The sequence below is a fragment of the Patagioenas fasciata genome, chromosome 3 (assembly GCF_037038585.1).
Source record: "Patagioenas fasciata isolate bPatFas1 chromosome 3, bPatFas1.hap1, whole genome shotgun sequence".
Lineage (NCBI taxonomy): Eukaryota > Metazoa > Chordata > Aves > Columbiformes > Columbidae > Patagioenas > Patagioenas fasciata.
The window spans coordinates 58628382-58649872 of NC_092522.1; the positions used below are offsets into that span (position 1 = coordinate 58628382).

General features: G+C 39.4%; 1 protein-coding gene across 3 annotated transcripts in view; it reads left to right on the plus strand.

Annotated features, from left to right (window-relative positions):
- MTHFD1L (methylenetetrahydrofolate dehydrogenase (NADP+ dependent) 1 like) overlaps positions 1–21491 on the plus strand; it is a 152801-nt gene that overhangs the window by 31830 nt on the left and 99480 nt on the right. For 2 of the 3 annotated variants that reach the window (XM_065835134.2, XM_071806421.1), the window contains 7 exons: positions 6170–6306; positions 7557–7603; positions 9722–9829; positions 10737–10811; positions 13300–13402; positions 16768–16844; positions 20318–20458. In XM_065835134.2, the coding sequence (XP_065691206.2) occupies positions 6170–6306; positions 7557–7603; positions 9722–9829; positions 10737–10811; positions 13300–13402; positions 16768–16844; positions 20318–20458 (688 nt within the window). Of the gene's footprint in view, positions 1–6169; positions 6307–7556; positions 7604–9721; positions 9830–10736; positions 10812–13299; positions 13403–14332; positions 14421–16767; positions 16845–20317; positions 20459–21491 lie in introns of those variants that run through there. The other variant, XM_071806422.1, reaches the window with a different exon arrangement.

Consider the following 21491-nt stretch of genomic DNA (forward strand, 5'->3'; position numbering starts at 1 on the left):
TGTAGATAGCATATTCGTAAACAGAGTATGAAACTGTATCTAAAATTTGTTAGGATCTGTGTGTGTGTTCCAGCATTTTGTTTTTAAATGCTCCAGTGCTGTGGCTTTTACCAGTTAATTTTGGAAATGTGTTGACTTCAGAAATGCAAGCTGAGAAATAACATAATGTGAAAAAATATTAAATATAATGCTGCTTTTAGAAGAATTGTGTTGGATTTTGAATGCTGGCAAATTCAAAATCAGAACTTTTCACCTAACATGAATAGATTGTTTTGTGACAAAGTACCTTTAGGCAAGATAAAAATAGAGAGAAAAAAATAAAAACTTAATGCTTGTACAAGTTGTATGATGGTAAATATCTTAGAGACAGAATTTTCAGATATGGAATTGTGTTTTACTTCTAATGAGTGCATATTGGATTGCATTTCTCTTCACTGTATTTCTTGGGTCACAAGGTGCTTGAAAGAAAACAAAAATGGTCATCATAGCAAAACAAACAAAAACAAAAACAAACAAACAAACAAACAACAAAAACCAAACCAAACAATAAGCAGGGAAAATACCACTGTCTTGATGCACTGAAACATCTAACAGTCCAAAGCAAAGTCATGGCTGAGACAGTTTGTCATGTGTTCATCATGTCAGTGCACAGCTTCTGATGGGGATTGTCTTGGATAAGTCTCTGGCTTTTGAGAGTTTGCAGTTATGGTTTCCTCAGTCTATTCCTGGCATTCAGAGAACAAGTCTGATGAGGAGCGGCTGGGGGAGCTGGAGCTGTTCAACCTGGAGAAGAGGAGGCTGAGGGGAGACCTTATTGCTGTCTACAACTACATGAAAGGAGATTGTAGCATGGAGGGTGTCGGTCTCTCCTCCCAAGTAGCAAGTGACAGGACAAGAGGAAATGGCCTCAAGTTGCACCAGGGAAGGTTCAGATTGGATATTAGGAAAAATATCTGCACCGAAAGGGTTGTCAGTCATTGGAACACGCTGCCCAGGGAAGTGGTGGAGTCACTATCCCTGGACGTGTTTAAAAGGTGCATAGATGAGGTTCTTAGGGACACTAAACATGCCAGTGTTGGGTTAATGGTTGGACTCGATGGTCCTGAGAGTCTCTTCCAACTGAAATGATTCTTTGATTTTAGCTTCACAGCAATCACTGTGCTTTGGTATCTGGAAGCTCCAGTCCCATTTTGAGGATGCCATTGCAATGTAGTCATAATCTCACCTCAATGAAGTGACAGGAGTCACCACACTTCCATGCTCAGAAATACATTTCTGATAGTTGTAATCTTGGGTGGGAGATGTATGTAGGTGAAGCTGCCATGTGCAGGGACTTGATTGCCCATGCCTTCCATAGCTTGGCTTTGCAGGATTCCCTGTGGATCACAGGAACGGTGAACTCATGAAAATCTTTGAAATTGCTGATACTGATGAGTTGAAGATAGGAACTTTGAAAGAGGAGAATTGTCACATATCCAGTAAAGTTCTTGCTGGAGTCACGACGGCGGGGGTAGCTGTGAGGAGGTTACAGCTGGTGCAGTGTATCATCTCACTGGTTGTTTATTTTCTCTTTGGGAGACCTCATGTAGCTTTCCCACAGAAACAGCTTGGCTGTAAGCTAACGTGATGTACAACAGACAAACAAAAAGTCTGCATATTCTTATCTTTGTTTTGATATACATAAAGAGGGAAAGCTTTCCAATGTTATGGAAAACTTACTTTGCCAGGGAGCTGGTGACTGCTTGGTAGGTGGCAAAGTAAGAAGTTTTAAAGAGGAAAATTATTGTGGGCTTTCTGTGTTTAGATTGAAAACATATTAAAGACATTTCAAGAATAATGCAAATGGGTTTAAAAGTCTCTTGGAGTTCATTACTGTATTTTAAATGAGTTGTTTTGTTTTTTGTTGGTTTTTTTTTTCCTAGATTTGCATAAGGTCAAAACACAGTATTGCACAGTTGAGCTAAAGTTAGCCATTGGCAGTTGTAACTTTATACTCATGTGAGCAAGTGACCTAAGTTGCAAGAGTGTAGGCTCAGTAGTGCAGCTAACAAAAATGTCTCAATGTCCACAAAATAACTGAAGTGGATGGATTATTGTATTTATAAAAACTGATCAAAGTAGGCCAGGTACAAAAGGGAAGATATTTTAAATAAGTTTTCTAAGGAAATAATTTTAATAGAAATTTCTTTTAATTTCAGGTGCTTTTTTAGTATTTTTTTTAAATGATATTTAAAACTGAGGTTTTGGTAACTATTGGAACTGTTAAATAACTATTTAGTTCTTAAGGTTTATCCTGTAGTCTCTGGGCTGCTGCTGAGCCTCTGAGTACCAAAGGTGTCCTGCCCAGGTGTCTCATGTAAGATGAGAAGTCAATCTTGCTCCACTGAATAGTGTGGTTTGCAGAGTCCTCACATTTTGTTTATTCTGTTAGGTGGAAAGAGACTGAAAAGTCAGGTTTCTGGTTTTGACTTCTCAGAGTTTTGTGTCTATTCCTACCTACTGCAGTGGATGAGTTTTCTTGGAAGAGTGTCACGCAAGTGCTGTGTAGACCATTTATAGAAGTCCAGTTGCTGGTTTTCTTCCTCCATCACAGCCACCTTTAGACATTTTGAGCCTTTAGATATTCATCTGAGCAGCTCTAGTCCCGGAAAACTAAGGAGCACAGAGCTTCGCAGAAGGGAAAAAACAGATTAAAGTGAACAAACCCATCTGAGGAACACGCTGAAAGTGTAGGCTGTTAAGGCCAAGCAGATTTGATGGAGTACAGCTGCTGTCTGCAATGACATGTCCACTTACTGCTGCTAAGCTTTGTGTGCTTGCATGAGTACATTGGTGAAAATAAGCTTGCTCTAGTTCATTTTTACCCCCACTTTGGTGGTGGCTGGTTCTCCCAAAGTGCCCCATTTTCAGCAGGGACGTGGCTGGTGCAGTGTCAATGTACTAGAAGTTCAGCAGAGGCAAGATCTGTTCCTCCCAGTTTGATGGATGTGCAATGGTGTGTTTCTGTTTTGGTTCCCTGGAAAAAAAGTTATTTCTCATAGAAAATTCCCAGTGCTTTCTGGCTCATTTTACAATAATTTTAGAATAGGCCAGCTGGGTTACCTGAGCATTTTAGTAATGTGGCGCTTGATTGTGTGTATCTTGTGCAACAAGTAGATACTATTCTTCATGCAACGACCAACATGCCTTCTGGTTATGGATTTGTCAATTCTAATTTGCTTTCCTTGACTGAACAGTGGGATGCATCTTTGATTTTGCTTGTTTCATAGGAGCTGTAGGGAGTCCTTTTGCTGCTGTGCATGCCAGGCCAGCCTTCTGCTGTGTTTTGAACTGAACTTGACTAAATAACCTAGGGAAGGTACCTCTGAATTCTCTTGAATGTGAACTTCATGTGTCTGGTATTCAAAAATAGAGGTCACCACCAACAGGACGCACTGCAAATACAAGTTGCTCTGTTAGCAGTGCAGCCATTGTGTGCACTGTTTTTGGGGGTGGGTTTTGAGAAGTCCTTTACTAGTAACTTCTTGTAAATAGGTAGAAGTGTCTTTTTCGTAGCAGTATGATTTGCTTTTTGGTAGTTTTGTAGTTTTTGTTAATTTTTAAATAACTAGTGACTTAAAGAGTTATCTTAATAGGTCTTTAAATGAGTGCAGTAATGCCTCAAGATTACTCATACATTCTTTAAATCTGACTTTAATGCACAGGAATAAGAGGATTAAGTAAATGAGATTAGGGCAGTTCACAAAAGTGAATGAGACAGTAGGAGAACAAGGAGAAATGATGCTAATAATGATCTGAATGGGTTTTGGGCAACCAGTGTTAGAAAAGTAGTCAGGAGGGTGAAAGTGAGTTAACCTGGCTGTGGTGCTCTGCAGGAAGCATCTTTGAACAAAAACAGGGATCCTGGGACAAGATGGAGATGGCAGAAATAGTGGGAAAAACAGAAGCTATCATTGCAGGAACAGTAAAACTGGGAGGGCTTGAAGTTGCGACAATGTAGAGATTTAAAAGTACCTGTTCTCCTAGGAGCTGCATACATGAAAGTAGCATTCTGTGCTCCTGGAGTAGATCAGGAGGAAATAAGAAGGTATAGTGTGGATAAAAAGGATGACACAGACCAAAACTGCTTTTGAGAGTAGATAAAATGGATTCTTCTCAGGATATGCTCCAAATCTCCCACCTTCTGTTTGCTCTACACAAATAATTTGCTAAAATCTGCGAATTTCATGTTAAGTCAAGGGAGTGCGGTTCTAGGAAGGCAAGATGACAAAGTAGTCTGAATAGTAAGTTACGGATGATGCTTTGGGATCTAATGGTTGGCAATCATGATGTTATAAACATGTGAAAAAGTGACTAAAAACAAATCTCCAAATTAAGTAACCCAAGTACTACATGTTCATATAAGAGTAGTGCAAAGCTATCAGCAGATAAAATACTATGTCTGAAGAGTCTCAGTTCAGGGAATCTCTTATAGATGTACTAAATCCTGTTGATTTCACTGGAACTTGAATTAAAACATTAATTTTCTGAATAGGAAAATTATTTCCTAGAACAGTATAGAAGTTGTTAATTTGGCTTGCCTTCTATTGGCCAAATTTTTCCAGACATATCTAACAAAGGCTTCTTTTTTAACAGAAAGCTCATGATCAGATGTTGATATAAAACATAGATTTGTGACAAGTTAATATTTTCATGTGTTTACGTTTTGTGGAACAAAGAAGAGCCTCTGCCAATCTGTGAACTAACTGAAATAAACTGAATCTTAAAGGCAAGGAGGTAACGCAGGTGTCTGCTTGCATTTGACAATTTTATGGATATTTTTACACCATTTAAATGATCTGAAGATAGTGATATGTTGGAAAAAATACTAGCTGGGAAAGGAAGTGTTCCTAATTAGAGCTAGATGGCTTAGGTCAGGTTTTGAAGAAATTATAGGATAAGTGTTCCTTTCTGACTAGGATGCATGTGCATGTTTGTATTTCCTTGGGAATGAACATCAGTTCTTAATGTCAGCTTCACTAAGGCACCTGCTTCTCTGCAAGTACTGAAGACAGCAAAGATATAAATGGTTACACTTTGCCAAAAAGTAGTATTTGTTTTAGAGTGGTGTGAGTAGCAGAAGGACTAGGGCTTTCTTCTTTTGCCAGTCAGAAGGAGAAATGCAGTGCCTCAACTGAATCATTTGAACGCATTTTGGAGACGTGAGCTGTGTTCATACTTTTAAGGAAGGAAAAAAAAAAAGAAGAAGGAAAAAGCCCCCAACACCCCCCACTTCTAACATGGATCATAAACAAATGTGCTGGCCTTGAAAGTAGAGAAGACATCACTTAAACTGAGGTGTCTCTCATTCACAGAAGGCTGATGGAAGTTTTCTACTTGCAAAGTCAGCTGTCTTTGTCCATTCATTAAAGGGACAAGGATAGAGTCTTTGAGTGGAGGTTAGACTCTCTAATTCAAGATTGGATGAGTGTCTTTGTAAAATTCTGTCCTGATTCAATGATGGTCTAGATGTGGGATTTGTACCATGAGGTTTTTGAGCTTTTGTATGGGAGGTCGGATAGTAATTGTCCCTCATCACCTTTAAATCTGCAAAAACATCATGAAACACAAACATAACATATATAATGTTCTGTTGAATATAGTGACTTTTATGTCCTGTTTTCTTTAAAAAGCAGTTGATCTGTCATTGTTGAGGATTATGATGACATGGAAGCTGGAGAGGTATAGATGAGCTCTACAAACAAAAGTGTTGGTTATTTAATTTAAAATGTTCTATTATTTAATTCGAAGTCTGAGCAGTGGGAGCAAAACATCTCATGCATTACTACAGAGTATCTTGATGGATGGTTTCTTAATGAAACTAGTGAGACTTTTGTGCTGTAATAAAAATATCCAAATTCAATATATTCTTTTTAGAACTTTTGCCAAAATAATCTTATCTTTTGCTGCTATCATAGTAAATTGCTTAAATAGAAGACACATGTGTATTAGCATTCCAGCTTGAGCTAGAGGCTAACATTGTAGCAGTATTTTTGTGGAGATAAAGTAATCTTATTGAAATTTGCTGTACAAATATTCTTCACTGAAATAAAAAACTATAAGTTCTGATATCCATAGCCAGGCTGACATCAGCAAAGAATTTGATTTATCTTTTTTCTTGTTTTGCTAGAATAACCCCTACACCCCTAGGAGAGGGGAAAAGCACAGTCACAATTGGTCTTGTTCAGGCGCTTACTGCACACCTTAACATTAATTCCTTTGCTTGTCTGAGACAACCTTCCCAAGGACCTACTTTTGGAGTTAAAGGTACATAATATTTATACATTCTATGACTTCTTTAAAATTAAAAGGAAATACCATTTTTTGTTAGTTTTTTTCTTATTTAATTCCTTAGTTACTTCAATAACTCTGTGAATTGTCTGAATGGTAGCATATTAGATTTTTTATGAGTATATAACTAATAGATAAAGGTTTCTTGCACACATCTTCCCATGCAAGGTTCATATCTACATTCATGTACTTGTATCGATAATGCAGATAAAGCCCAAATATGATGAAAGGCATGGGGATGTGTTAGCCAGGAGGAGTTTTCTGCAAGTACACACCCCTTCCAGCCCCTCCTCTGCTTGGAGACTCTCTAAAGATGTCTCTAAATTTTACTGTTTAATTCTTGCTTGAAAAAGAGTCCTAAATTCCCTCGTATCGATTGGAAATATCTAAGCTAAGGAAGTTGGCAGTTGTGCATATGGTTCAGCTGTGTCTGCACCTCACCCTTGCTGTGTCTGAACCTCTTTCTGTTCTTCTGAGTTATCATCCCTACTCGTGCGCTGCTACCTTTTTGCCTAGAAACCCTTTAAGAGCCTGCGGGCCAGGTAAGAGCCAGCCAGAGTTCAAGCCTGTCTTCAACGCTGATAGGAAGTAATGCAATCTTTTTTTTGCCATTTCTCAGCTGAGATTGGTGCCTAACTGGGCAGGCACTCCCCATCTGCTCTACTTTGCTTTGCTGAAGTTTAAGTTAACAAGTTTGATTTCAGCTGGAAGGCTCCTGGTGCTTGGTGCTTCTCAGCCAAGACTGGTGCATGTGAGTGCTTTAATCCTTCCACTCAACTTGTGTGTAGGCTACAGTGAACTTCTTTGCCTGTAACCTAAGGAGCAATTGGGATGGAGCGCTCTGGCCAGGGTGTGAAGGTTTTGTTCAGAAGCAACGCTTGCTCATGACCGCTACATCTTGCCACTCAATAGCTGCATGTGCATGACTGCGTCCTAAATCCCGGCAGGAGCAGAGGGTAGCCCTTGTGTAGCCTAAGTCTGGGCCACCCATCATGTGTAGGTTTTCTTTTCAGATCAAGAATTCCCATTTTACTGCCTGCTGAAAAAAGCCAGCAAAGTTTAAGGAAATCCCATTTCTTTGGGTACATCATTGATCCCGTAATAGAATTCAAAGCTCTTGAGAAATGTGTAATCAACGGTGTGTGTTTCGCTTTGTGTATTTAAGGGTGGCTGTTTTTTTCCAAAGCTGGTGTGAGTCTGATGTGACCATATGCTTTCCTGTGCAGGTGGAGCAGCTGGTGGTGGATACGCTCAAGTGATTCCCATGGAGGAGGTGAGACAGTGGGGGTGGCAGCAAGTCCCTGTACCTGCAGGAGGGGTGGGAAGGCTGAGGTGGCCGCTGCAGCACTTGGTCAGTGGCAATGGTCTACTTGGAGAATTTGAGAGGTCCTTGCCATCTCCACATGCTTTTCGTGTGACAGGGAGGGGCTGTGGAGTGGGGGTGCAAAAACATTGCACAGATACTGTACATGTTTGTAACATCTTGGCTATCCTTCAAACGCTTCCTGAGAAGAGGGCCGCTATCTACACCTAACATACAACACAAAGAGTTGGCTACTGCTATTTTTTTCATTTCATATCATATCCCCATCTATTGTGAAAGAGAATGAGAAAGCATTACTTTTCTGGTGAAGTAGAAAAAGGCAGAGAGGCCCAGGGCAGGTGGGTTGGGGAAATAAATTTTTCAAATGTGGATTTAATATTTCTTTTTAGTAGAAGTCACTGAGTGCAGCAAAATGGACTTGTTCTTACCCAGGCTGATCCTCCTGTGGTAGTGTGAGACATGCCCAGAATACTGCGGAGGGGTGAATACCATAACTTTTGCTGGATAAGTAAAAGGAAGTTGGTTTGGCTCAACAACAGTAGTGAAACAGAGAAGCCTCCTGAGAAAAATAGTTTTTCACCGGTGCAGGCTGTTGGGGAGCTGCAGGGGCTGGACCTCCCCATGGGGGTGGCTAGGCAGGGCCTGGCAGCCAGTGCCTGCACAAGCCCCAGCCAGAAGCAGCAACTGGGGGCACTGGGACAGCCCCAGCCTGGGCATTGGGCACCTCTCTGGGGATGGGCTGAGGCCAGGCAATTGTTTCCTTACTCCTAAATTAATCTGCAGCTTTCCTCTACCCATAAGTAAATGGAATTCTGTGTCTGGTGTCATGCCTAGCTCTCTTTTAGGGCTTCTGAAAATCACATGTCAGCTTTGGAAGGAGCGGGCTGGGTGTGTGCTTTCAAAATGCTCTCACTGTAAAAACTGTGATATTCTGACTGAAGCGTGCACCCTTGCCGGGCATAACATTCACGATGTAAAGCTACGTGATCCATGCATTTATCGACAGGACACCTGTCGAAAGGACGGAGGTGAAACCTAGACCATGTGTAGTGTTTTTTGTCAGTTGGCTGCAGTCATCCACCCTGGGTGCCTTCCTTAGCCCTCCCTTCCTCGTTCTCAGCAGGATTAGCCATGTGCTGAGGAGCTTCACCACCCGTAGCTGTCAGCAGGGGTTTGTGTTGCTTTCCAGAGCGTAAAGCACAAGCAGATTCTCTGGGCAATGGGACATGTAAGGATAGTATGGCTAAGTCTATGCACACATTCACAGCACTTGATGATTTCACCCCAAAAGAGTCGAATTTAGAGCTCAACAAAACCATGGCTCGAACTGGTGAACTACCACCTTGAAAGCACACAGCTGATCTAAACACAGCCCTGATGTAGTGCTTAGTTACAGTTTTGATCCTGTTGCACGAGAGTGTGAGCACAGCCAAGGTGCCCCTCTGCAGCCAGCTCTGCAGCTCAGTTCAACCTGACCTTCTGCCTCCTTCTGTCACAGGTACATAAAAAAACAGAGTGGCTACATAACACAAGTCCTCATCTAGTCTAATCTAAGCTTCTGATTTCAGGTTTTTCCACAAAACTTTGTTGGGCAAACTTTGTATCAGTAATGTTTGAGCCTGATTATCTCGGGGCTGTTCTCCTGTGGCCAGCAGAAAGTTCAGCCCCAGAGCCAGCACGTGAGGTGTGCTCTGGGGGGGTTCCACAGAAATCTACACCTCGGCCCCAGGTTGTTAATTAATACTGACAGTAAGCTGGTTTAGTATTAATGATGTGGAATCATAGCCCTGGGCTCTTCATTTTTGAATCATTTAGCAAAGAATGAAGATGTTCATGGCTTTGTTTGGCTAAACTAAGGGTAGTTTCCCACATACTCAGGTGAAAACAAGTCCTTCATGTAGCTCAGTGTATTTTCAGCCTAATAATATTTCATCTATACTGACAAGTGACTAATCAGAGCAGCAGCCTCAAGGAGATAGCAACAATTGTTGCTGCTAATCTGCCTGAGATTAATAAATTGAGTTCAATGGTTTCTTATAAAAAGATTTTGTTGGTTTCACCTTCTAGTTCAATCTTCATTTAACTGGAGATATTCATGCTATAACTGCTGCAAATAATTTGCTGGCTGCTGCTATTGATGCTAGGATCTTGCATGAGAACACTCAATCTGATAAGGTGAGAATTATTTTCTGATATCCACGTGACATTTTTTCTTTTCAGATTTTCAATAAACTGCATTTCAAAGCAAAATAAGTTGATTATATTTTTATATTTTCACTGTGTGAACAGGAGCTATTTCTGAAGCCATTCTAGGTTCTGTTGAGAAATAATTTTGCTTATAGAATATATTTTTCTAGCAGATAACTATCATAAAGTAGTCTTTAAGCTAAAGATCTTCTGCCCAGAACGTTGTCAATTATTTCAGACTGTACCAGATAGTTTGACAAAGTATGTTTTCTCTATATATATATTTTTTAGTAATTTGTGTACTCTTTTTAAAGTTAAAAATTACACTTCTGATGCATAGTTGGATATGATGTACCTTAAGAAGAAGAGGAGGTTGTGGGGAAAAATAAACTAGATCCTCTTCCCTCCACTGAATCTGTTGTGATCTTAACATGAATGCTAACTTCAGACTTTAAGGGGAAGGGAGAACGTAAAGGAAGGAGCCTCCTTTTTTTGGCTACAGTGTTAAAACTGAGCCAGGTTGTCATATCTCTTTTACTTGGTCCAACACAAATATGCATTTAAGCCAGTTTGCAAGTGATAGTTATAGTTTGAATAATCTGAACCTTGGTTAAAGTCTAAAGGGTTCCCAATTTCAAAAATAATAGTTTTGTGTGTGTGTGTGTAAAACATAGAAACAAGGTAATTTTGGTAATTGGATTTAGACTGTTAGACAGTGCTCAAAAGCCTACCACCTTCTCAGAACTGTTTTTAAGTTGCTAACCAGAAGTCCACTTATGTGGTTGGGAAATTCTTACTGAAATTAGACTGAATAATGCAAAAACATTACCTTTTTATGTAACTACTTCCTGGTTGTAACTTTTTCTTTCGTTAACTTCTCATGTGTTTTTTCTAGGCTTTGTATAGCAGACTGGTTCCAGTAGTTAATGGCGTGAGAGTATTTTCTGCTATTCAACTTGCCCGTCTGAGAGTAAGTTGTTAATGTAGCCTCTCCTCAATTACGGTATCTCTTCATAAACACACTCTCTTCTGCAACTTCTTTAAAGTTATTTGATGTATGAGACTGAGATTGTATAAAACTCCCTTGTGAATTTATCGAGTCCAGACTTTTTTCTGAAAGCATCGTCCTTGAAGTAATAGTATCTGGGTCTGATATTATTTTCATAACTAACATTTTTGCTATTCTTTTATCCTGAAATAAACCAATAATATTTTTAAATGCTATGTCTTTCCTGATGAAATATTAAAACTAGTTTTTTTTAAATACTTTTCCTATTATGGTAAAGTTGCTTTTGAAATCTCATATTCCTTGGTTTTGCAATATTTTCTGGTTTTGAAAGTTTATTATAGCATATACTTCTGGGGTTTTACTGATGCCAATTTGACAATCTTCTTCCTTTGAGGAGCAGAAGTACATTTGTGTGCATAGTATATTTTTGCATCCCATCTTGCTTCCTGAATGCTTCTAGAAGATCTTCCTGTGTAATTCATGTATGAATAACATCTCTGGATTTGAGGCTGCCATTCTGATAAATAACTAGAGAGCAACACAGCCCACTAGCATAGGGGAAGGAGAATATGAACCCCTTGAATATGACCCTTAAGGAGAGCTTCAGTCTTCTGTGTCCAGTTGCATGTGTGTTGTTGGCTTTTGAGTCCCGACTGGTGGTGTTTCAGAGTCACTGGATGGGAATGGATAGCTGCCAGGTACACACTTGGAATTGGAGAGTGGAAAGCAGGATAGAGGTAACACCAGCTTCTGTTTTGGAAAAAAAACAAACTAGTTTCTCATAGTATTTTATGCTTTTGTGCTGCTCATTTGAATGGCAGTAAGCTAAAATGTGGGTGATGCCTGCTTGACTCTGTGGCAAAGTAGATCTCACAGAATCTTCCATGAGACTTTTGGAGTATTTTCATTTTGTCTTTGTTTAGATTGTGTGTAGGGGAAGAGGTAGGGAAGGAGGCGGAATGTTCTTGGCTTTGTAACATTCAAATACTGGCTTCAGATTTTCCAATATAACTGAATTATTTTGCTGTGAATTATTTTTAGTATAATGATTCCTTATACCTAAAAGAAAAATCAAATGTAAAAAAAATATCTTTATGGGATGACATTACAGGTTTTTGTTTGTTTTGGTTTGTTGTGTTTTTTTTTTTTTTTTTCAAAAGAGGATTATTAAGATTTAAATTCCTCCCTTACATGTGTGGTTTGGACTTATAATTACAGAAGGTCCCATGCAATTTTTTTTTATTTACAAGTTCCTCATCTAACATCAGGACCTACCTTTCTCATTCCCCTGCTCCTTAACTTTTTTGCTTTTTTTTCACAGTAATTATTAGCCTAATACCTCCTTACCTTACCTCCTCTCTTTCACTGCTTCTGTCCTAGTCTTTGTCTCCTTTTCCATGTCAGCTCTGTGTCTTACTTCCTCCTGTCTGCATCCAGATCAGTCAGCTTTTTTCTTGCTGCTTAGATCCAGGATAGATGTTGTTGAGACCCTGGGAGGGCTGGGCTGCTTCCTTTGCAGTCCCAGTGCCCAGCCCTCCTTGCAGCAGTTGAAAGTTATAAAAATGACTGAAAACTTTGCTTTCAACTCTCTGTGGAAAAGTACTCTGAAAAAATGTATCTGGGCAATTGCCTCATATGTCAAGCAGGAGGGATGAGCACTGAACTCAGACCGCCATTCCCCAGTAGAGATGCTGGTGGATTATTGCTCCTTTCTCAATCTGCCTATTTTCATAGAATTTATAAGAAACTGTCATCTCCTAACTATGTCAAACTGGATTAAAATTGGCCAACAGATTAGAAAAATATAAACGTAGGACTGGCTGTTGAGGACATAAGCCTTTCTTTGTTAAAACTGGGGTGAAAAATCTTAGGGTACCAAGTGTCAAAACCTGCAAAGTGTTCTCAACAGCTTTTTTCCCTTAGTGCAGTGGAAAATGCCCTAGGTTTGGTGTTGCTGAAATAGTGAAACTGTAAAAGCCAAGAGGTATTGGCTTATTCGTTAGAAGTGACTGAGTTTATGGATGATGATGGGCTCTTAAAGAAGAATTTTTTATTTCATTCAAAGTTGATTCACACAATACAATGCATGGGTCTTTCAAAGATTTCCACTAACTAGAGCAAGCAATTAATTGTCTTTTTATTAGTAATGGATATAGTTGAACTTCCTCTGTGGTTTTTACATTAAGAGTTTCCTCTGTGTAAGAAAGAGATTATTCATTTAATGGTCTATGAGCATTTCTCCTTTTTCGTTTCATTTCTCCATCTGCATTTGCCCTCATTTTAGTTACAGGTGTTTGCCTATGTGCTGTTTTTTTTTTTTTAAGTAGTTTTGATCCTGAGATGCTTCTTTCTAAAATGCTTGCTGAAACCGAGGGTGATAAACCAGAGCAGCTATACCTTTTGAAGCCAAACACACTTCATAGTGTATCTTTAACTTGTTTTTGCATAGAGGCTGGGAATAAACAAGACTGATCCTGGGACTTTAACAGAAGAGGAGATCAGCAAATTTGTGCGCCTTGATATTGACCCATCTACCATAACATGGCAAAGAGGTACGTAGTCAGAAAACCTCACTACAGCTTGGATTTAATGATAATTTATTTCCTAATTTGCGTCATTTTATCTGAATCAGACCTGTTTCTGCTCTCTGACTCTGAAAACAAGTGGGAAATGGGGGTGCATAACAAATTTGGGTGCAGTATGTTGCTCTAAACTTGGTTAAATATCTGCAGTAACTCAAGAGACTTCGCTAATATTCTGAAGGATAGGTTGCTCTCACAGTTTAAGTACATCCCTTGTGTCTCTCACCTCAGATGATGCATCTTAAAACATGTGAAAGTGGCTTTTCTGTGCATTTTAGAAATCTTATCCATTCTTTTCTTAACTGTGTCTAGTATGGTTTTAGATTATTTGTACTTACTCTACTTGATTTAGGTCCCTCATCCTCCCCAGATCAGCAACCTCAGGGATTATACGGGTTTTTTAACTGTCTTGAGTTGTTTGCTTTGTCAGGAAGAACTGATGAAAGATGTGGTACGGTTTCAACTATGTATGCCAAGCAAACCAATATCCAATCTCACACGCTTAGACAACTCCCCTCTGCATTTTCCAGTTCTAGTGCTGGGTTAAATCTCAGTGTTTACTTCAACTTCGGTATCTCTTTTCTTAAGCAATTTCTCTGCATAAAGTTTTGAGCTAAATTCTGTTGGATTTTATTTTCTTCTTAAGTTTTCAAACACTAAAGTTATTAGTTGAAAATTATTGTTAAATGGAATGTGTTTTGATGCTCAGAGAAAGAAGGTGGATCTGTTGCAAAGTGGGGAGCCTTGGCCATGCTTTACTGTGTCCTTTGTGCACGTGTCATCTCAGATCAGATGTTTTTCTCAAGACAATACTGGGAGATGTGGCATAGGATTTTTTTTTTTTTATTAGTCACACAGTGCGCCTGCATGGAAGACACCTGTATTAGGATGAAGGAATAATACAAATCTTTAGTGTAATATGAACTCATCGATTTTATCAGCGCGGGTTTGGGAGGAGGCAAGATTACTCCACTGGTGTTAACCTCAAGTGAGTTATTTAATTCATCTCATAAACATTAGTGCAACTTTTATTCCACACAACTCTATATGATGTACATATCTTCAATATTTCAGAAAAAAAAATGGTTCAGGACCATTGCAGATAACTTGGAAAATATTTTGCTTGAGGCTGTTTCTGCAATCCATGTATCTGTGAAGCTTGTGATGTACAAGGGAATTTGTAGGGCAGAAGAGAAAGCCATCAGATTGTCTGAAAATTAATTTTAGTCAGGACTTGTTTTCTTAGAAGTGTCACAAGTTTAAAGTTCATTGTAATCTTCTACTAACTTGAACAGGTACAACGTACTGGAAAGACGGAAAGCTTCCCCCTACTTACCTTTTCCATGGTATTCAGATCCTGTTAATACCTTTAGAGGATAAGGAAATACATACATTAAACCTAATACTTGATTGAACATTAAACCTAACACTTGATTGAACCTAAACTTAGCTGAAGTGTTTACTTTGGGTGAGGAAGAGGAAAAATTTGGAGATGGAAAATTTGCTTTTGTGGCAAAAACAATTATTTCATATTTTACCACTTCTAAGTACAGCTATTGGAATTTTTCTGGAGAACGAATTCTGACCATGGTGAGAAAGTCCGTGTGTCCTAGTGACCATCAAGAGTTGCAGGAGTAGTTATAATTTCATGGGAAGGGTGTTCAGGTTATATGATTCCACTAGGAAGGGCCAGATAAAAAGCAGCCCACTGGCTGGCCAGGCTGGTGGGAAGGCTAATTAGCACTATGAACAGTGCCTGGGTAGGCAGAGAAGACATTTAGGCTGCTCTTGAGACTGAGCTTCCAAAGAGGAGAAACAGTAAGTTTGTGCTTGAGAGATGAGCTTGCCATGTGGCTTCATGGTAGCATATGGTGCCACAGCTTGGTACGAGGCTGCTGCTCTGGACTGGGCTCTGTTCTGCAATTTCTACCAGCGCTGTAGTATTCTAGAGCATGACTGTATATAAATAGCAACCAAAAAGAGTTAGCCAGATGTGTGCTGCACCATCCCTTAAATGGAATTCCTGAGGAAATTAGGGACCTAAATACCATGTAGTGGGAAGAAGGCATGTGTGGTATTTACAACAGCCTCATGAGAAATGGCCAAGAAGAGGGAAGTGGCTTAAGTCTTGCTTTTCTCCCAGCTCACTCACAACCCTGAATTCTGGTTGTGTACAACCAAGATTCAAAGTCTCTGTTGTTCTTGGGTAATTACGTCATCCTTTTCTGTACAGACAAATTTGTTAATCTGCAAAAGCACCGGGAAAAGTGGGAGGAGGTGATTTCACTGAGCTTCAGTACAGACAGCTTCTCTAGAGGTTCCTTGATTCTCTCCCTGTAAGTAAGAGCTCAGATCTACATCTACCAGAAGATGGACTTGATTGTGAAGCTACAGGCTGAACTGATCAGGAGTACCTTCCACCCTTCCTTTTAGGGTTGATGCAGATTGAAATCTCTGTAGGGCTAAAGAGCCTGTAGGAAAGAGGGAGCCTGTTTTTGCATTCTGTAGGCACTGCCACTCCTGGGAAGGAGAGATTTTGGAGTTTGGTCTCATTTTCTAACAAATAGAAACATCCTCCTAATGGTTCTTCCTAAGAAACATTCCGATCAGTTCTCAGCAGACAAGAGCACTCTTTGATTATTCTCAGTATTGCTGTTTGGTTCCTACAAAAGCACATTTGAAGTTGAGTGTTGTCAGTGCAGAACTGGAGAACTTGGCTTGCGATGGTTGTTAGTGAAGTTAGCGCAAGGACATGCCCTTGCAATACCAAAAGTGTGAGAAATACAGTTGTCTGAAAGGAATTGAAGTTGTGTTAAAGAGCAGATGGTTGGTCTTGGCAGTTGAAAATAAACTTCCTTTGAATGCTGTGCAGTTGAATGTGGAGTTAGTTACTGTCATGTGCAAGTAAGTGACTTGTCTGGAAGAAGCAATCTGACAACATAATCAACCTTCAAAAGAAAAACAGACCAAGTTTACCCTTTATCCTGCAGTCTTAAAATCAATTCTTAACAGATCAATGACAAAGCAAATGTTTTGAAGCAGGTCTGAGGTGCGTTGTACCTACTATGACAGATTTTTCTGATGTAGGTAAAATATTAATTTATATCTTAGCATATTAAGAATTTGTTAATTTCAAATATTGTTCGGAGACATTGTGTTTGAGCTATTTCAACTTGTCATCCAATGGTGTCGACTACAAGGGAGAAATCAAGTCAGTGCTAATGCTAACATGCAGGAGCAGTTGAATCTTACGTGTGTAACGAGGTGTGCCTGGAAAAATCCAGATCCCTGAGCCATTGTTAACATTTGTTGCTTTTGCTATTCCCTTATTTCAGTGGTGGATACAAATGACAGATTCCTGCGCAAAATAACAGTTGGGCAAGCAAATACAGAGAAAGGATTTGTCCGTCAGGTATGTAAAGGCAGTTAATATATCTCATCCTGGACAGACTTTGCTTTAGAGGCTGAGGGGCGTTTCTGCAGTTCTTTCAGTATACTTCTTTGAATTGCAATGCTAACATCTGTTGTTGCTGAGCAGTATTCTTGCAGTTAAACTGATTGTGTTAATGAGTAACTGAGTCTGAAGTTTCAGAAATAGAAACTAATGCATATTACACAATGTGTTGAAAAGACTTGAAAAAATTGCAGATGTTAGAGGTTGAAAATTATCATCCCATGGGTATAAACGGTGCACTTATGCCCTCATAAGGTTAATTTTAATCATTTTTCTTAGTTTTTTTCAGTCAATTGAACTGTTTAGATAGTATTTATGTAATTTAAATTACATTTAAACCTAATATTAAGAAACTGGGGGAAGGGATGGATCATGTTGTTAGTCCCATTGGTGAGGACTGAAAATTACCATTAGCTTTTTATTCAGAGTTTTCATTTCCCTGTCATGCATCGCAGCTTTGGGATCTAAACCGTAAGAACTTTGAGCATGTGCTTAATTTTAATATGTGAGCTTGAAGGTGTAGTTCAGAAAATGAACATGTGTGTACTTTTCAGCAGTGTAAAAAGTGAACCTCTGTTACTATATGAGAGCTTCTGGATGTTTATTATAGAACTTACTGATAAATTGGAAGCCAGACTTCTCCCATACTGTCTGAACAAGCGTTCCTGGTGTCATGTGGGTAAAAGCATTTCTGAAACAATGCAGTATGGAACAGCAATGCCACGTGGAAGAAACACATTGTGGTGATGTGGAGTTGCTTCTAACTCAATGAAGATATTGTAATCTAACATTCGGAATCATGAAATTCGTGAGGTTCTGACTATTTTGAGGTGAATAGCTCTTATGGTAGAGATAAGGCTTTCATGCATTTTGGCAATACTATCTTTCATTTTTCTTTGTTATTTAAGACCTCTTCTAGGCTTTGTGCCTAAATAGACTAAACAGTGCTAATGTTTTTGTTCAATTCAGCAGTTAAAACAGTCAAATTGGAGATAAATGAAAAGAGAAATCATAGAATGGTTTGGGTTGGAAGGAACTTTAAAGATCATCTAGTTCCAGCCCCCCTGCCACGGGCAGGGACACCTTCCACTAGAAATGCTCTCGCTTGTTTTGGTTTTGAGCACACAGGGTAGAGACCTTTGTGTCTATAACTTACAGAAACTCAATATTAGCTAATACTCAACTCTGATAATGGGCTGGGACCACAAAATATTATACTTGGTACAAGTTCCTTCAACACTTGAGCTTTTTTCCTATATTTAGATTTGTTTCAGTGACTCAGTGTGATTATTAGCTTTAAGCCAGGTTCTGCCAGCCTTATTGTGCAGTATTTTACCACCATAATTATGCTGCTGAGTTAAATGTGGGTTGTTTTATTATAGAGCACTACTTGACATATGGCTGTCAAATGTTTGTGTACTGTACTGTTTTGGCTAAAAGGACCTTGATGCTTTCAATTTCAATATGTTGGACTGGTGCATATCCATTCACATTTTAACATGGACTCGGTGACTTGAGAAGTAGAGCTAACAGTTAGGAAAATTCATTTCAGAGCCTAGCCGGAGATCCAGAGAAAGCAGGACTTCATAGTTAACAGATGCATTTTATAAATATTTGGAGTGATGTTCTAGCACTCTTAAAATCAATGACACCTGTGTAAAATGGCAGAGCACAGCAGGCACAAAAGTCTGCATTTTAATGAGCAGGGATGCTGTGGTTTTTAAAGAGTATTACATGACTGATGCCCTTGATCCTGCAATTGAATCCATGTGGGTGGATCCTTTCATCAACAGAGAACTGACTTTACAGCTAAGGCTTCTGTCACCACTTCGTAGGTGCATAAAAGTTATTACAGTTAAAATAGCACCTGCTACCACAGTCTTTTGTGCTTGTTTTTTCAATTAAATATTATGTCAATCTTTGAGCATCTACCTGGGATTGTTTTTCCTGTCCTTTTTGGTTTATATAGAAAAAATGATAATAACTGTTTTTTTTAGTCTCCTGATAAATATTCTAGTAAACATAGATAATATTGCAGTATATAGGTCGAGCATAGATTTCTCAGGCCTATTTCCTCTTACAAATGCTGCAATGACTTACAAGGGACATTCTTAACTCCAGAAAAGATAGTAACATCCATGTCATTGCAATGCTAACAATGTTCATTGTGTACCCAGCTATCCTGTTACGTACCGAACTGCTTTTGGGGAACGCAGAAAATCTGCTTTGTAACTTCAGCATTTCAGTTGAATCACTGTGCTGAAAATCTTGATTACAGGATTGTTTTTTCTGTTCTATGGTATTTATCTCTCCCTGTCTGTGCCCAATGCAGAAGAGCTGTCTGTGCACAATGCAGAAGAGTGCTCAGGTGTCTTCAGAAGTTTTAAATTAACACACAAGTACACAGGGGTCAGCCTCAGGGCTGCTCTGGGATGTTGCTGTCAAGACAGAATCTAAAAGCAGGAACACAGGTTAAAAAAAAGGCAGAAGCTGTTAAAGTACTAGGCAAATGGTAGCAGTGATAACGTATGTTTTAAACAATTCTCTGTGTAGTTGCTTCTTAAAAACAGGGCTTTTTTTACATAGCTAGCAGTAGGATGTCAATTACTACTTTTTTGTACAGACTTTAATTGCTGGCGATGGAGAGATTACTAAAGAAGCTGCAGTTCTTGTTCACTCCCAACATTGCATTCCTACCACATAATACATTAGTGACTTTGACTTTCTTCTCTGTTTACGTTCTGACAGCATGTGGTCTGGGATTTACTAATAGTAAATTAGAACAAACATTGCTAGTGTGTTCTGCAGGCTCTTAAAAGTAAAGACTGCAGCCTAAGTTGTGCTGAAATACTGCACAATATGGGCGTATTTCTACAAGAGCAATAGAACTGATGCCATGTATAGTTCATGTTGGGTTTTTTTTAACTTATATATTTGTTCATTAAAAAAAGAGAGGATGAAGATATATTTTACATTATCATAGGTCAGGCACAAGACCTAGCAGCATAGAATGATCAAATGTAACAAGAATGTTTTTGAAACCAGAATAAAAAAAAAACTTTTGGAGAGCATTATAGAAAAAAACCACAGTGCTGTGCTCATGCCAGTAAAGTTCAAAACACATCTGGTGATTTTCTTTTTTGCCACAGAAAAAAATTCTTAGTCCTTCAGGGAGCTTCTGCTAAGGATAATGTGAGCCAAGGGGCTAAGCAGTCTGCAGGCTTGGTCCCCAAGTAAATGAAGTGTAACGGAGAACATAAATGAGTGAATATAAACAGTGTTTTAAGTTACTCTAGTCTGAGTAATCTCAAACGCTGTGGGTTACAATTTAGAACTTGTTTGAATTCCAGTGTGAAATCTGTCTTTCCTGACCCTATTCCTGATGATTCCCTGTAAGGATTTGATCCAAGATTCTGATTTCTATTTTACAGGCTCAGTTTGATATTGCTGTTGCAAGTGAAATTATGGCCATCCTGGCACTTACCACCAGCCTGCAAGATATGAAGGAGAGACTGGGGAAAATGGTGGTGGCTAATGACAAGAAAGGAGAACCAGTGACAGCAGAGGATTTGGTAATGTTCAGTGCTGTGGATAATCTCTGATGCATTTATTTTGCCTCTTGAACCATTAGAAAGGCATGTGCATGCCAAGGATTTTGCTTTGAACAGCACAGTCAGATATCGAAGAAAGATCTTCTGGGTCAAAATTTGCTCACAATGAAAACAAGATGTAGAACTCATTTCTCCAACTCTCTGGTAACATCTGTTTTAAGAAGTCTCTGGTCTCCATAACCTACTTGGATAGTTTTCTGCAGTTCTTAAGGCAAACAGATTTGGTGCTGGAGGGAGTCAGGGTGTAGACTCCTATTTGAGAGAGCTGATAATGTTTGCTACTGTACTTGTAAAGTGTGCTCAGATGTTACAATGATAGTTAACACATGAATGCTTATACCACTAAATCAGAATGAAAACAAGATATTCTTAATTCATAGGTTGCTGACAGTGCTGGGCACAAGGTTATCTCTTCACATCATTAAGACTTTTTCTTCCTTACCTTCATTAGTTACTGTTTCCTCATTCTCTACTTCAGCTTCAATATGTATTTCCATCTAGCCCTTATAGCCAGGCTGTGAGTCAGTAAAAGGGGATCATTGCCTGGCAGAAAGGGATCTGGGGGTGTTGACTGACAGATGGCTGAACATAAGCCAGCAGTGTGCCCAGATGGCCAAAAAGACCAACAGCATTCTGGCTTGTATCAGGAATAGTGTGGCCAGCAGGACTAGAGAAGTGATTGTGCCACTGTACCCGGCACTGGTGAGGCCACACCTTGAATCCTGTGTTGAGTTTTGGGCACCTCATCATAAGAAGGACTTTGAGGTACTAGAGAGAGTGCAGAGGAGGGCAACGAAGCTGGTGAGGGGTCTGGAGCACAAGTCTGATGACAAGTGACTGAGGGAACTGGGGCTGTTTAGCCTGGAGAAAAAGAGGCTGAGGGGCAACCTTATCACTGTCTATAACTACCTGAAAGGAGGTTGTAGCATGGAGGGTGTTGGTCTCTTCTCCCAAGTAGCAAGTGATAGGACAAGAGGAAATGGCCTCAAGTTGC